Source organism: Sinohyriopsis cumingii, chromosome 8, assembly GCF_028554795.1.
Source record: "Sinohyriopsis cumingii isolate HCF-2022 chromosome 8, ASM2855479v2, whole genome shotgun sequence".
NCBI lineage: Eukaryota > Metazoa > Mollusca > Bivalvia > Unionida > Unionidae > Sinohyriopsis > Sinohyriopsis cumingii.
The window spans coordinates 51,173,273-51,190,602 of NC_142968.1; the positions used below are offsets into that span (position 1 = coordinate 51,173,273).

The window sequence follows — 17,330 nt, forward strand, 5'->3', positions numbered from 1 at the left end:
ACAGTCTTTTGAATGTATATGTGTAGCTTTTCATTGTGGTCTCGCTTGCATTCCTTGTGTTTATTTATATTACCGATATAGTGATTTCATGTTGTCAGAGATTTCGCCGTACATTATTGATAAAACGTCAGATACAGTAAACAAGAAAAACATGTATTAAACCGGAAATTTGACAGTGATGTCATTGTTTATATCCCCTGCCGTAACTTAAACCATATTGTGAAAGTGTCGATGTATGAGCATGACGTGTTGCATGAAATGATTTTAAAACGTTAAAAGATCTTAAGGAAACAAAAAATCTGGATATAGACACTGATATGAAATTAATGGCGTTTGAGTAGACCAACAATTAGATATCTGCTTTATTTTCCTGACATTTTTAGTCCGCTACCATAAACGTCAGATTAATAAAATAAAAACATAAAGATGACTTGTAGGTCTACCTGTATGTGCAGATAACACAGAGGGAGAATCGTAATCATACAATGTTAAGACTCGACCCTGATACTTATTTTGGGGTCGATGTTAGGCCTACAGTGTGAGACTGCGACCCTGATCTTAACGTTTTGGGTGTCAAGGTCTTTCTGCCTGAATGACCATGTTTTGATGTCGACAAACATCTTAACTAAATTTAAATTTTCAGGAATATCTCACACACTTGGCAGGCATTATGACGCATTTCTACAAATTAAAGTCATAATGTTTTAGTCGGACTTTGCTGTCTTTTTTCTAATAAATTCAAATTCTAATACAAGCAAAAATGGACATTTTCAAGTTTCGTTGTCCTACATTTCTGTTGGCTGGAAAGTGATGGAATCCAGGAATGTTGAAATCGGGTTGAGTAGAAGTATACTTCATTAATGAAATGAATAAAAATATATTAGTATTGAAGAATGTATACATTTCAGCCAACTGAATTTGTAGGCCATCATTGTCCTACAGTGTAAGAACTCAACCCTGATATTTATGTTTTGGGCATTGACACTGTACTGCGCATATAATAGCACTGTTTAGTGCTTTCTGATGTTGATTAACATCGGAATGATAAGTAAAATTTTCAGGAATATCTCATACTTGGCTGCCCATATTGGTGCTTTTCTACAAATTAAAGTTGTAGTATTTTAGTCAGACTTTACTTTCTCTTATATCTTTTTTCCTAATAAATTCAAATTCCCCATCATGAAAATGAACATGTTTTCAAGTTCCATTGGCCTACATTTCAGTTAGCTGGAATGTGATAGAAGCCGGGAATACAGACGAAGGGCATCAGTAACTTGCTTTTTGTGTGTTTTTTTAATTTTTATTTCATGTCTCAATTTGCGTGATAGAATATTAGGATGAATTGGTCAGTCATGCTGAAAGAAGCACTAGTTTGAACCTCATCCAGTATTCATCCTGGTCTAAGTACACAATAGATTGACTTTGATGCACATATTTATCTTCTGCAGTAGTTCTTTTATGGCATGTATTTATTAGAATCAAGCAGTTCAGTGTTTCCTTTTTTGAACTGAATTTTGTACTGATAATATTTGTCCTGTAGTTTATCTTGCAGTTTACTGACATTGGTAAACTCTTATAATCATTAAAATTACTTGTGGGTGAATGGCAGTCTGGGAAGAAATATATCTTTTAAATTGTATGGAGTGTATGAAAGAGAACTGGAGAGGCCAATCCCACTGAAAAATGTCTGAATTCATTAAGTTTCACCTTCAGCTTTTTTGCAAAAAGTTGCCCTCATATATCCAAATTGGAACAGGCTATCGCAACAAGACACCAAGAACTAATCTTCCAAATAAATTTTCTTATAAACATATATGCGAGTCCTCACACACCAACATCCCAACAAGGAAGATAACATTTAGCTGCAAGGAATCATGGGATAGTCCACCTAATCCTTCCCCACGATTGTTCTGTTTGGTCAAATGTTCAAACATTTCTCAAGTTTAACAGTTCTATACTCGACAACCAACATTTCCCGCAAACAAGTGGGATTGAATTGAGACTAAAATGGCACCTTTGTATGCAAAGGAAGACTCGAGCGAAAGCTTCTCAAAGCAACCAGTAGGCCTCTATGCTGATGTAGATTTTTAACAACACCAAATCAGAATGGATTGAAAGAGGCAGCAGTTTCAGAATATTGTTTTTAATTCACTAATAACTTCCATCCTATGATTAATTTGATATTGGAGTCATCAAACAGGTTCTGTATCTTTGTTGTGGATTCTACTCTCCTGTTGGGGATCATAAAGAAACTAAACTAATTCACCAATATCTACTTCTGACTAGCTGACCCCCCCAGCATGTAATAAAATATCTCTCTTAGGTATATGTGTTCCTATGAAATGCATATGCTTTAGTGTTGCTACTGTACTTTTCAAAAGAGATTCGTTTCAGTGGGGCAGTTTAGAAGGAAAGGATATAAAAGGCCTACATTGAAGAGGCTTATAACAAAACTTGACAGCTCAATCCAGGAGCTCTCCTGAAACATAAAAACAAGAAAACCAACCCTGACATTCTGAATCTTCAAAAGATCATTTAGCAGCATTGGCACCATATTGAATCATCCAAATGTCCAAAGGTACATTTGAAGAAGTTCCTTTGCTTGCATAACATAGACAAAAGAATCACATGGTCCATCTCATGTGCAAAGGTAATTTTAAAGAAGGCCACAGATTCAGACACATACCACTGTAGACATATGCCCCAGAAGAATCTTTCACAGGATCAACAGCAGGAGTTAGTTCCACCACCAAATAAGGAGTTAGGAATCTGTCAGGTCATGAAAGCAATCTTTCTTCTGATACACAAGATCTGTGCCACTCAATATGGTGGAAAAATCATTGATTTTCAATGAATAATCAGAAAAGCTGTATTTGTTACAAATCAACACATGAGTCAGCAACTACTGCAACTCGATTGAACATTCAGTCAAGTATCCTTGAGATGCTACCATCTCTGTCAACCCTGGGGTGTGCTGGCATAGAATGCACATGTAGCAAACAATACTGGATATTAAAAATGAAAAGTCTTGAGAGGTTTGGTCTAAATAAACAATCTGATATTGTCACAGCCAGCCATCAGTTTTTCACCAGTATTCAATTTTTGTGATTATGTTTAACCAAATAATAAGATTTTGTTTACTTTATGATTTAAAAAAAATATTTTTAGTAGTAGTAGTAGTATTATAGTTAGTGTCCATTGTATTGCTACACAATTCTCTTGATTTTCTTCCATTATAATCTCCATGCATAACTTTGATGAGATATAATTTCTTTAGCAAATCATATAGATGGTGTTGATTTCTCATCATGCTTTGTTTCCATCCTTTACTGACAACTCGGAATTAGGTCAAAACATGTTGGTTCTCTTTGTGATAGACACAGTAACCCTATAGTTTATAATAGTTAAAAAATGTTTTATATTGTATTTCTTGTGAATTCCTCCAATGATTCTAACATGCAGGAGTTTACATTTTTGGGGGTAAATTTGGTGTTTAGCACTTATTTTGTAAATGTAAGCTGTTTTTCCCTAATGTAGAGCTTATTTAGCATGACACTTTGGAAACCTGCTTTGAAATTGGACCATTATCAGTTTTATATATATATATGTATATATATATATATATATATATATATATATATATATATATATATATATATATATATATATATATATATATATATATATATATATATATATATATATATATATAATATTGCCTGGCACAATAAGGAGACAATTTACCATTATAAATAGTGCATAAGGGGGACTAAAGGCAATGGGCAACAAGATCGTGTCTCCCAAATATTCTTAAGTTATTTTTGTTATCCCAAAATCGGTAAGTTATCAAAATGACTACCGCATGTAAAATGTCGATTGTGAGCCATGTTAATTATTTGAGGTAGATGCGACATATAGATACGTGTTTTGTAAATATAAGACCTTACAAATAGAAGACCATGTATTAGCTGACTGTAAAAAATGGCCGTTATGGAGACACTGTATAATTTAAATTATGTATTTACTAGGGCGCATATATATCCATGACAGAATAATGAATTCCTTTCAAACGGCTGTGGAATGAAGTGTTATATTCAGATTAGAATTATCTTTGCGTTTAACTAGGTAACTGCTTTGTATGACTTTGTGATGACGAGTCAGTTGCATTTTATAAATCGAACGAAGCAAGAACCACTATCGGTTATTTTAAGCATGTGCAGTGCACAAGTGTGAAGATGGCTGACGAGGATTCTGCGCTAAATTGTAAGTATTTATTTTGCTATATTTGAATAATGTTAAAGGCCATTGCAGGAAATATATAAACAATGTCCTATTTAACAAATGTCCAAGTAACCTATTCTCAGCTGTCTTATGGCTCACAGTGATAAAAGTTCTTTTGAAGTTGACTGACTTACGGTAACATTACTGTGTATTGTTTAGTTTCAACTGGAGGCTAAGCGTTGTTTAGGCTAACTCATTAATACCAAGAAACAGAATATGTTGAATATACCCGTGTTGTTATTTTAAAAGAATAATTCATTGAATATATTTATATTTCAAGCTGTTCAAATGGAAGCTAACATAACATCTGAATTCAAATTTGTCGCGCAAATAAGATACACAGGACGCCATTTTGTAATTATGTTTTTTACGTTCAGCTGGTGTGATTATGATTTAGTTTACGTTTTAGCATTTTTATTCGTTTGCATATTTAAACAGTCAGATATTAAATATTTTCACCTTTGTTCAGAAGTCTTTATCTGATAGATTAGAGTAAAGTGTTGTAAATTAGAATTTCGAGGTGTTAGGCCCATATTTTGCTAGGAAGCAATTTAGTCCGGATAGAGAATATATGCTTTAAGAAAAAGTCATTCAGAGTAAAGTGATTGCACCATCTAAGCTATAAAATTGTAGAATTTTATTCTGGCTGGCTTGGCTAATTAAAATAGTGACACGAGCCAATATTTTGGATTCGGGTTGGGTTGGGTGGGGGTGTAAGGGGCCGAAGTTGTTTTTTTTTTCGAAAGAAAGAGCAAGTTTAACAGTAAGTAGGATCCAACAGTCAACCTTATGGCACCAGCCTGGCAAACATGATACTGTATACTCAGTTTAACATCCATAGCAAGAATTATAGTTTCCAATCCACTTATTTTTTCAAGTTTGTGCGAGTGTTTGGGGGTTGGGGGCTGCAGCTGTTGAGGGAAAAAAATGTGGCTTGAATTTTTTTAAAATTTATTGCAAATTTACCAATACGTGGACTAGAAGAAGCATATACTTGCTCAAAAGAAATCCCAGTTCCCCCCCCCCAAACAAAAATTTGGTTTGCTATACTTATGAATTGTACTCTGACTTCAGTCTCAAATTATTTACGTGTCACTTACACAGTCATCTTGAGAACCTTACAAATTTCAAATCAGATTATGCCCATTACACAGAATTTTTTACTTTGGAAAAATAGAGTTTGAGGAGAGTTCGACATTAATGATGTTGTTTTGGGGACATCAGCCAATTGAACATGATTAGGTGCAGGGGTTTGATGAAGACAATCAATTACGTTAAACAAAAATAGCAACCCTAGTTAATACAGATATACTCTATGCTCTTTGCAAGATACCCACCACTTTAACACCTACAATTTAAATAATGGAAGATGAAATCACGTTGTTTGAAGTAATACAATGCTTTGTATGTAGTTTAGATTTTTAGCAACATTGTTTTATTATATGCCAAAAATTCCATTATAATGCAATCAATTCAAAGAGTCTTTCCCCAAACTAGGTGTTTCATTGAAGTTTTGTATGTATTGTACAAGCCAGAATTTGACTAACATTTAATTAGACATTATTATTATTATTATTATTATTATTGCAATAGAACAAAAGTGATTCCAAAAAATGAATTATAAATGAGATATATAATACATCATTATTAATATTATTGCTGTTGATTTTAAAACCTAATAAATTTCCTAGTTTTTAAAAACTTATCAATCGACAATATTATAATGTTGTTGGTATTCATTTTTATTTATAATTTTTAATTTAGTTTTACTGTCATGTCTGACTTAATTTGCAAAGATAATTTTTTCATGAAGAATTAATAAAGGAACCATAAGGGGGTGGGGGAACTAAAGAAAATGAGGACAACTGAGTTGTTGACTTGAAATCAGCAGAGCCTGTGCATCCTTTCAAAACTTCTGACAACATGGTAGCAATTTAACAATACAAGTTCCTTGTCCATTTTAAGGTGATAAGAAAAATTTGAGTCCATGTTAATGTTGTGAAAACAGTTTTTTTGAAATTATTTTAACTCCTGTACTAGAAGTTTTGTTCATGAAGCTGTTTGCATTAATACATTTCTAGATGTCGTACCAAGCACCATTCATAATGCTTTAAATATTTGTAAAAAAGACAAAATATTTCAGGAGAAAAAAAAAATAACAAAGGTATATAACTATGATAGGAACAAAGTTAAATTCAGAATGCAAATGACACTGTTTTCTGCTTTGTGGATCTTACATTGGTGTAGTTGTTTTTTTGGGTTTTAATGCCATTTTTCAGCACAATATAGACTATACATGGCGGCCACTATAATTGGTGAAAGAAGAACCCCTGAAAATCCAGGTAGCAACTACTGACCTAAGGGAAGCTACTGGCCAGCTTTATCACATATCCACGTGGTCCGAACATGAGACTCAAACCCACAATGACATGTGAGATGGCAATGATTGGTAAAGGCTAGAGCTTTAGACCATTTGGCCATCCAGTGACTTGTTCTTACATTTAACATATGTAAAATAAGTTCAATAATAATAATATATAAACTAAAATTAACACTATGAAATAATTGCAGTTCCTAGTTTTAGTAATGTAACAAGCATGCAATAAGTTATTACTAAATAATGAAATAATCGGCAGTGTAGACTTCTGAAAGATAGAAACTGGAGAAAGCACTATTGTTTTATTTTAACCTGCACACATAGATCCATTTACAGCCAGAAACATTTTTTTTTTTAAATTTTTGTTTTATTTTTACTTTTACAGCGTCACATTGTGCCAGATTTAGCAGAGGTATTAGGATGCTGCAGATGGCAGCAAAAATCAACAAAGGTAATGAGTCTATTATTTTATTTGATATAGAAACAAGTTCTTTAACATTTTTTACTTGAATGTTAATTTGAGGTGTTTTTTAATTTGGAAAAAAATTATGTATCCCATGTAGAGTTATTGGATCCATGCATGGCACTGTAAAACTTGTACTTACTTTTAACCAGTTGTAACAAATATCCCCAAACCTTTTTTCAATGCAGGGGCAAGCAACAAAGTTGGTTGAATATAATAAATTTGGTGTCTAAGAAATATTAGTTGTTTTGCTGAGGTGTGTGAATAGCACCACTTACAGATTCAATATAAGATTAAATGATTTTGGTTTTGGTATTTGTCTGTGTAAATTTTACCTAATCACCATACTGGACAACCATTATGCATTTTTTCACCAAATTACACATTACGCCAAACTGTATATTGATTATGCCATTTTTGTACAGTAAAAAAACTAAATAATATAAATAAAGCAATAAAAACTTCTCTTTTATTTTCAATTTTGTAATCATCTCTTTAATTCAGCTGATATAAATGTGAAAATATTCCTAAGAAGGCATCTGGTGCATGAGAATAGTGTAAGAGTACTTTCCTTACCGTATATACTCGCGTATAAGCCCATTCGCATATAAGCCGAGCCCCAGAACTGAATTGGTAAAACTGTATTAAAGTGCATGACCTGTGTATAAGCCAACCCATAATTTCTAGACTTCCGCTACATCACAAGATGCACAAAGTGAGTTCTGAATATGTTTATTTAGGCAAATCACATTATTAAATAAAATGAAAGTAAGAAAACTAATTTATATGTTGAAATAAAAACAATTCTAAAGTGTTAAGTCTTAATGGAAATTTAATTAATCCTCATTCTAAAATCATGAATTATAAAAGTTCTATCACTTTTAGAATCCTTCAAAATCTGGCTCTGTATCAGACTTGCCAAACAGTTCACTAAACTCGGCTTCTGTTACGGGATTTATGCTTTCATCATATACATCGTCATTGTCATCATGGTCATCCGATAGTGTGTCGTTCTCCTTCTCCCTCTCCTCGTCATTGTCGGATTGAAATATAGTATCATCTCCTGTTCCATCCATGGCATTGCTGATAGAGCACTTCCTGAATGATTTTGAAATCATTTCCGATGGAATTGAGTACCATGCTTCTTTTACCCACTTGGCGACCAAATCGATGTCCGGCCTCATTAAATTCCTGCCTTTTGTCATTTTCACAGCCCCTGAGCAAACCCATTCTGCCCCCATCTTTCGTAACTTGTCCTTAAAAGGTTTGTTAAGGCAGTTATCATGAGGTTGTAACACTGATGTTAAACCTCCTGGTATCACAGCCAGTGTTGTTTTCATTTTCTTTGCGTCCTTTTTTACTTCATCGGTCTTGTGTGCACGAAACATATTCCATAAAGCATTGAAGGTTTCTGAAGAATTGCACCTGGTCTCTTGTTCCATACTTTCTGTAACCATTCAATTCTTCCACTTTCGTCCATCCATCCCTTTTGCTGTGCACGAACAATGACACCAGCAGGAAATTTCATGCTTTTCAGCAGCGACTACCTTTTAAAATTGATGACAGGAGGCAGCTTTCATCCATCAGCTAAACAGGCCAATACAACTGTGAAATGCGTTTTTTCATGGCCAGTCGTTTTTATCAGAATAGTTTTCTCACCAACAGCATTGACTGTTTTATTGCTTGGTAAGTCAAAGGCCATAGGCGTCTCATCCTTATTTCTAATTTGTGATAGTTCAAATGAGCACTCCTTTCTGCGTTTAATGATGAACTGCTGAAATGATTCAATTTTTTCTTCCAAGTCTTTTGGTAGCTTTTGTGCTATCTTCGTTCACTGCCTTGAGGCAGAAACCATTCCGGTTCATAAAATGAGAACACCAGCCGGCTGATGCAACAAATTTTGAATCTGCCAACTTATATTTATCATTTTTAGCTATCTGCATAGCACGTAGACGAATTGCAGTTCATGTAACAATGTATCCATTTTGTTAAAGTTCACTTACAAAATCACTGAGTTCTTTCTCCAATTCAGGGAAAGAGGCAATCCCAATCCGACGAGCCTTCTTGGATTTTGGCATTTCTTCTAATGCTGCTTTGCTTTTCCACCGTTCCCATACTTGCTTCTCGTTCACAAAAAATTTGCATGCTGCAGCACAGTTGTTATTTGCTTCTGCATATTCAGTCACTTTAATTTTGAATGCTGTATCGTAAGCAGAACGCTTTCTTTTACTTCCAACACTATTCATTTTATCTGATTGAATTGAATATAAACTTCTAGAGAGATTAAACTGTAATAATTTCTTATAGTGGTAGTATACTATTTATATACCTTATCCTGTAATTATTTCCATGTGTGGTTGGTTATCAATTTGTATTAGATAATTATTGTTTATTTGTGTGGTTTTTTTTTGACTACTGGTAGTGTGATTCAGTTGATCAAAATATGATTGGTTTCAGCGTGGACATTATTCAAGTATTGTGACAGTTTATAACTTTGAGGAGAAACCATGTCCACTACCATATCATTAAACAATACATCTGAGAGTCGGCATGTATTAGTAAAGTCATTGGCATTGTGCAACAAAACAAACCTATTATCCCCGAGGCATTTACCCCAGATTAAGCATATGGTAGCTATTGTACAACACTCTATCGCTAACAAACCACTTTGCTTTACAAACAACTAAACAACAGTAGTATATAAACTGTGTCTGCCGATTACTTCCAAAACACCTGTCAAAGAAATCCCACAAATTATATTGTTTCACAATTATTTACGTTGACTCGTATATTGCCCTGTTATTTATCCTTCCTAAGTGTGCGTGCAACTAACCCCTATGGAGCCTCTCGCTATTGTTTTTTTAAGACTATCATACATGTATTTCTACTCTCGATCAAAATGTTTGTCAGATATACCTTCAGTATCGTAATTCTTTTATTATTTTTACGTAGATTCTTTTCATATTTACACTGAAATAAGCTAGCATTCATTTGTACGATACCGTAGAGTTTAATGATTACTGATTAGCTAAGGGTTAAATACTTGACTGGAGATTACTAATATGGCAGTTCTTTTCGAAAATACACGTACCGTATCTTATATAGTATTATAGGGTCGAGTGTCAGCGGGTCATGGCGTTGATCTAAGGGACTTGGTATGGTTACTTTATTAAATCTTCTTTTGGTTGTTTTTGTTTAAATCAGACTGTTCCATCTTTCAGCATTATGCTGGCATATTGGATGTGTTTCTGTTGCTTTGTTCTTGCTTTCTATGTGATTTGATCATGCAGAAGTAACACTAACATCCACTTTTATTGAAAACAAGTAAAAGACAGTCATTTATAGATAGGGTACATTATGTAGAAGTGGCATCCAATGTTTGTAGATAATGAATTGGCTCAATTGGTTTCCTCAACAATGAGCAAAAATTTCAAAACTTTTTTACCATTAAATTGTGGCACCAGTATTTTATAGAACAATTAAAATGATATAGAACAATACAAAATTCAGTATTGTTTTTTTTCAATGTCCATCTTTTATGAAAAAAGTAATCTAGTTATCTCTTAATACAATACCATAACAATAGAATTTATCAACATTCATATGCAAAAGAGCTGACACATTACACGATTTTTCTGCAGATACACATTATGCATGTTGAGACCTCTTGGAGTAAAGGTTTTACTAATCTTCCAATGATTAGCTATCTTGAAAAGAACAGTATTTATCCAGAAACCAAACTATTTCCTTCGAAGCCTATTTATTGACAATTATTGCCAATGCATATATAAAACAATTAGTCAACATTTACCCAATGATTCCCACCTTCACCTTGATTTTTGTCAGTATTCATCCCCTAATGGGGCCCCGAGTGGCGGAGTGGTCTAAAGCGCTCTCTGTTACGGATCACTGCCATCTCACCTCTGTCTGTGTGGGTTGGAGTCTCGGATTCAGCCAATGTGGCTATGTGAGAAAGCTTGTCAGTAGCTTCTCGTGGGTCGGTGGTTCTTTCCGGGGTTTTGCCGGGTTCTTCCTCCACCATTAATACTGGCCGCCATGTATAGCCTATCGCGTGCTGAAAAATGGCGTTAAACCCTACAGCAACAGCAACATCATCCCCTAATTATTCCTAGGTACCTCTGTAACTCATGCCCTAGTTTATTTGGCAGTGTCTGTTTTTGGACCCAATATGCGTAACTTACAGAATATGTGTACTTAAAAAGAAAAGATTTATTTTTCCCCTGCGTATTTGGTATTTGTTAGGGAATCATTCTTAATCTGCATGAGTTACCAGTGGTCATTGCATGGTTATCAAAACATTGTGACATGAGATAGAAAAAAAGTATGACTTCAGGTTTTAGGTAAGCACAGCAATCAGAGAGATGTTCAGAAAAATATTGCCTACATTTTGTTAAGCAATATGCTAATAATGAAACTACTTTTGACTGGCAAAAGAAAGAAAGATAAAGCTTTATGCACGCATTGTTTTCACTTTTTTTTGTGTATGAAGTTTTGATGAATTATTTTAAACATTCACTGTATGGATATAAAATTGTGCTTGTAAAGGTCCAACAAGTATGTTATAACCATTTTACACATTACATGTACCGCAGTTGCTTTTCCTTGTGTTATGGATAAAAAGATGCCAATTTGTTTACAGAAAAAAATTAAATTTAAAAAGTAATGGCAAGTTGATACTTTAATCGGTTTATTTAAACTCAAGTAAACTTGGAATGTTTTTCTATTGTTTTCTGTGATATTGGCATATTTAAAACCTAAGAACAGTCAATGGGCGGCAAGTACATCATATATGCACATATTTTAATTTGTCTTGTTAAAAATGTTACATTAACAAATATAGTAACTTCTGAGTAAACACTCATTTTATATCAATATTTAAATAAGCAGTGCATTGTGTTCTCTCACTTAATTGCAGTGTCAGTTCTCAAGGAGCCATTTCTAAAAATTGAAAGTGGTCATCATCGTCCGCTATACAAGGAGTTTTCACAGTGGCCACAGCCATATGTACATCATCTGTAAGTGCAAAGTCTAAACTGTAAATGGATCAGGAGAGTTGATTACAAATACTATTTCACTGTAGTTTGTGCAGAACATTTCACACGATATGAATTTAAGTCAGTTAAGGAGTTTGATTTACAGGCAAGTCATTTTTCCTTAGATTCCTCATGCTAGGTTATTATTCGTTTGACTTTTTAGCTGTATCACTTAAGTGAATGAGAATGCTTAATGGCACTAACTTCAATGAGAATTGTACATATAGACAGTGACAGATTGTCTCTCAAGTTTATTTTGCACTTGTATACACCTCTCCCTCGATAACTCACACACAACTAGGTCCACAAACATAGACTGCACTGTAAACGAGGGCCTGAGTTATCGAGTGACCTCCAAAAATTGAAAAAATTTGCTTATACATCGAGAAATCTGAGTGACGGGTTTACAGAAGTGGGCTGTTTATTGACTTAATCCTCATTTTACAATCACTTGATAATAATTGTTATTAATGCACATTTTGTAATGAAGTTGTTCGTTATTCAGTATCAAAAAGATTTATTTTCAAAATGTCCAACATGTGAAAGATCATTCCAACTGGTTTCAACAACCTTCACATGTGCTCAAAAACATCTGTGCATTACGTCACTGCTTTTTGTTTTGTCGATTAGCCTGGTTCTCAGAATGGTATTAAATAGTATACTACAAGTCAGGAGTCACGGCAGCCAGGAACTAGACTAACTGTTGAAACACCACCAAGCAAGATTCCTTTCTTTCCAAAACTAACAACATTTATTTTGTGAGACAAATGCCTATGTCAAAACTCAAAATTTTTGTATTGTTCAGTTAGTACAATATTAATGTCATGATTTCCTTGCAAGAACTAATGAAACTTCTGATCATCCTTCAGGATTTCTCAGAATATTGCTTGCCCACAATAGTCCATATCTGTGAAACCAAGCTCTTTATTTTACGAAATATTCATTTTGCTTGGTTGCCTTGCTATCATTTTATCACAGTTATGAAGGAGTCGGTTAATTTAAGGTAGCTTATGTTACATACACAATAACATTTATAACGGTGTGCAATTGATCAACTTGCAGTGAGTTCATCCAACATACGACCGGGACCACAAGATTTTAAGTATGTAGGACTTGCATGTCTTTTAACTTTTTTTAAATTCCACCTACATTATTTAATTCAAAAGGCATAATTAACGTGATAATACAAAGGAGGCCAGTTTTTAATTCAGTGCAACAATACAAACAAATACTTCTACAAGTCAGTTATCAAAACACGGTTGGCACTTAATTAGGTTCTCAGAGAAACGCTTCTGGACATAACTGTTATGATAGATTGACAGATTTTCTGTTTAAATACTCATTGCATTTGTGATGATAACACTTAAGTGGAAATAAAAGATAGAATTAAAGCACAAAGTTCACTTGATAAAAATTATTTAATTGGCATTTAAATATTAATGTTCTGCTTACACTAGGTGTAAGTGACATTTTCATTGATCAAAACGTCCTTGAATATCTTTAATTAAAGTGTACTAAGAATGTTGTTTGGAAACAAAATGTTGCCAATTAGAGGACTTCTTATTAAAAGTTGATAATTTAAAAATGGTGATTAAAATTTCCAGGTCATATCTACTGTTTCAGTTAGCAATTTTGATTGCAATTTTTTTTCAAGTTCAAGAAATAGGGATAGAATTTCTTGTATTTTCTGGTTTTAAAAAATTTGATCTACGCCTGCCCCCATGTTATAAGCAGGTTTGCAAGTTATCAGGTCACGAGTTATCGAGGTAGTGGTGTAATTCAAAATATTACTCACTGGTACTATTTTAATAATCTATGAATAAATAGCAAGTAGCGTATACATTCACACACACACAATAAATTATATACATGCATTTATGTATAGAAATATTTTTCCTTTGTTAGCAGAGGAGGCAAGCATGGAATGGAAATAGACACAAATTGCATTGATGATGATTCTGTGAAGGATCCTGATTATGTTCCTGAGAGCGATACAGAGAGCGATAAAGAGAGTCTCATTTTCCCTTTTAATAAGGTCAGATCTGGTAAGTTTAATTGTTTTTTAATTTGACATATGAATGTTTATCTTGTCCAACTTATTGTAAGCTCAATGAGGGGATAGCACAATGATATCTCTGTCCTTCTGCAAGTTCTAAAGACTGTCCTTTCATTTTCATGTGTCAGATTAAATCATTATATATATCTTATTATATTTTCTAGCCAATGTCAGATAAGCTTATCTCATGGCCAATCATCTATAGTCCATCTGTCAACATTTGACATTTGAAACTTTATGTCCAGCTGATATCCCTTGCAAAATAGGCATCCTCCAGCATGTTAAAATAGGATGCAACTTTTATCCTGTTATTTGTCTTGTGATGATGTTCCATGTGAGAGAGTGTTAGACCTTTACAAGTGTGCAGTTGATATATGTATATAAAAAATTGACATTTAATTTAAGGAGTCTACCCACTTCCGACTTTGGTTTTGTGTAACTGAAGTTAATGACTTTTTTCTTCTTATGTGTTTACAAAATATTTTGTGTCATTGGCCAAATTACACATCAAATAATGTCCAAAGGGCATTATGCTAGCTGTTTGATTTGGTAACTGACAGTTTATATGACAATGATTGCAGAAGAAAACAATAATACAATTTTTTAATTACAATTCGTTATATTATAGTTAAAGAACAATTATTATTTCTGCCATATTATTTTGTTTACAAAGTTTTATCATGATTCTGACAAAATCAGTTTATTTGGTTTTCAGAAGAGAAAAAAAAATGAGTATTTTTGTTTAGAGTTTTGAAGGTATACATTATGAACTAATCACCCCAAGACTCTTGAAAATAAACCAAGACACTTCAGATTATTTACATCTGAAATGCTTTTCTCTAAATGATCAGAAATCAGTGAACTTTATGTTAAAAACTAATAAATTGCTAGTTCTAAATGTATTTAAGCTGATTACTTAGGCCCATACATTGATGAAAGAGTCATCATCATGTATCTGATTGTAAGTGCTACATAAAAGTATTAATTATAGCTAACAGGAATGAGTAATTTCTGCAAATTCGCAGGTTTCCACAATCATCATGGTCATATGGGTCATTTCTGAGATTGATATAAATTTTGTGAGAAACTTGGGGTGGCTGGGTAGGTCAGTTGACTGAGCACAGATTTGCTGCTTGGTTTCTTGCCTTGCCTGATACCAGTCTACCTGTATTTGGAATTACTTCGTTTTTTTCAACAATTTACACATACTGCACAAATTGCTAGATGAGTAACTTTTTTGTCATTTCTTGATAATGAATACTCAATATCGGTCTAAATTAACTTTGATCATAATGTTTTCTCTGTTACATTATCATCAATGTGTCTGTTGGAAAAAGGTGATATGTAATGTTAATTGCATCATATGATGCCATGATTCAGGAAGTGTGAAAAACAAGTTTTTATGGGCTTCGTTGCATCGGTATGTTGTATTTTAATAGATCACAAAATGAAGTCATTCAATAGTCAGTGTGTGACAAAAGTGTACAGAGCAGGAAAGGTGTTAATTGTGTAAATGCTCATTGTTTGCGCAACGCACAGGTTCGTGGCACTAACAGAACACTTGTCCCCCAAGCCCCCACCAGGGCTTCATGATTGATCCTTATGTGGGGGCTATATAAACAAAACAAATATCTTGTTTTTTCCCTATGTTTTGAATTGAATAAAAATGATATTAATATAACGTTTTTAAATCTTTCTAGGGGTGGAGCAAACACATCCAGCAAATGCAGAACAGAAAGATGCCAACACAAGTCATGTACAAAACATCGGGGAAACAGGTAAGAATGGGTTCTTTGTTGCCAGAGTGCATTCATCTTTAATTACACACATATGGTATGATGCATGAATAAACTGCTCCTACCCACATTGGCAGAAAATCTAATTGCTTTGCTTTTGAATGGCTTTGACAAAATTTGAATGGATATAACATTTACAGTTTTTTTTTACAGAAATAGAAGAAATAGAAAATTCACATGCAGACCAGAAAGAGAATTTTGACTTTACCAGAAGTTACAAAATGAGCTCTGAACTTAACATCAGATAAACAGGTATGTATGGTTTCATTGTTATGCTGTAGGGATGATTGATGTAATTTAACTGTTTCCAATTTTTCTACTTTTATTTTACATAGTAACAAGCTGTGTGCAATTATCATTTATTTTGTCAAATATTTCAGCACTGAGGGATCATGTGCTGCAAAACTATATAGCACTTTAAGGGTTAAGGACATTCATGGAGCGATTTTCATTGGGGTCCTTTAAAATATCTATCATAATTTCGTGTCTGCTAAGGCAGTTTACACTTTAATTAAAATTTTATACCCATGTACATGTATCTGGAAAAATTTATAGAGTGCTCTGATAAAGTAATGGAGGTATCTTCAACATCAACAATAATAATTAAAAAACATATAACCATATTAGCCAAATTTGACACTCTTATGAAATCAAAGCATGTTAGGTCAAAATAACTTTGGAATTAATAGTTTCATATCTATGACCACTACTCTTGTTCCCAAAGTGGACATTATTAACACTCAGCAGTTGTAAAAAAGAAATAGTCATATCTCAAGTACCTGAATACTTTTTTCAGTCAGTAGAGCATCCGACTTTTTGAATGACTCTTGCTTGACAGTAGTTTAAAGAATTACTAAATGAAGTTATGCATGGTTTATTTTTCTTTCTTTTAGGTAAAAACAGAGTTAACAGGAAATGTAAGAAAAAGCCAAAACGGCCATGCCCATTTTGTGGGAAGCTTCAGAGCAAATTGTCACGACACATGAAACTGAAGCATGCTGATATGCAACAGGTTGCTGATGCATTGACACAACCAAAGCCCGAAAGAGACTGGATATTTTTATCTCTAAAACATGATGGTATCTACAAATATAATATTGAGCTATTAAAAAATGATGCCTTGGAGGCTGATCTTATGATGGAAAAGAAGCGTGGTGCATCAATAATTCTGATGTGTGGTCACTGCAAAGGTTTCTACTCTAAAGATTACTATTATAAGCATAAGGAAAAATGCTTTTCCAATGTAACAACAACTAACGCTTTTCTACCAGTGTCACTTTGAAATTGTGCAGAAAGTGATGAA

The 17,330-nt window shown here is 33.6% G+C and overlaps 1 protein-coding gene across 1 annotated transcript; it reads left to right on the top strand.

The window, feature by feature from the left end:
* The first annotated feature begins 3,989 nt into the window (after window positions 1-3,989).
* LOC149793503 (uncharacterized) lies at window positions 3,990-17,056 on the top strand. Its single transcript, XM_089967487.1, has 7 exons — window positions 3,990-4,263; window positions 7,044-7,109; window positions 12,058-12,157; window positions 14,081-14,220; window positions 15,932-16,009; window positions 16,181-16,279; window positions 16,921-17,056. The coding sequence occupies exons 1-6, from the start codon at window positions 4,236-4,238 to the stop codon at window positions 16,273-16,275; spliced, it is 507 nt and encodes a 168-aa protein (XP_089823613.1). The 5' UTR covers window positions 3,990-4,235; the 3' UTR covers window positions 16,276-16,279; window positions 16,921-17,056.
* The last annotated feature ends 274 nt before the right edge of the window (window positions 17,057-17,330 follow it).

Coding starts and splice junctions, on each gene's coding strand:
- LOC149793503 (XM_089967487.1), top strand. CDS start 4,236: ATGGCTGACGAGGATTCTGCGCTAAATT. Junction 4,264..7,043: donor CGAGGATTCTGCGCTAAATT/GTAAGTATTTAT, acceptor TTACTTTTACAG/CGTCACATTGTGCCAGATTT. Junction 16,010..16,180: donor ACAAAACATCGGGGAAACAG/GTAAGAATGGGT, acceptor TTTTTTTTACAG/AAATAGAAGAAATAGAAAAT.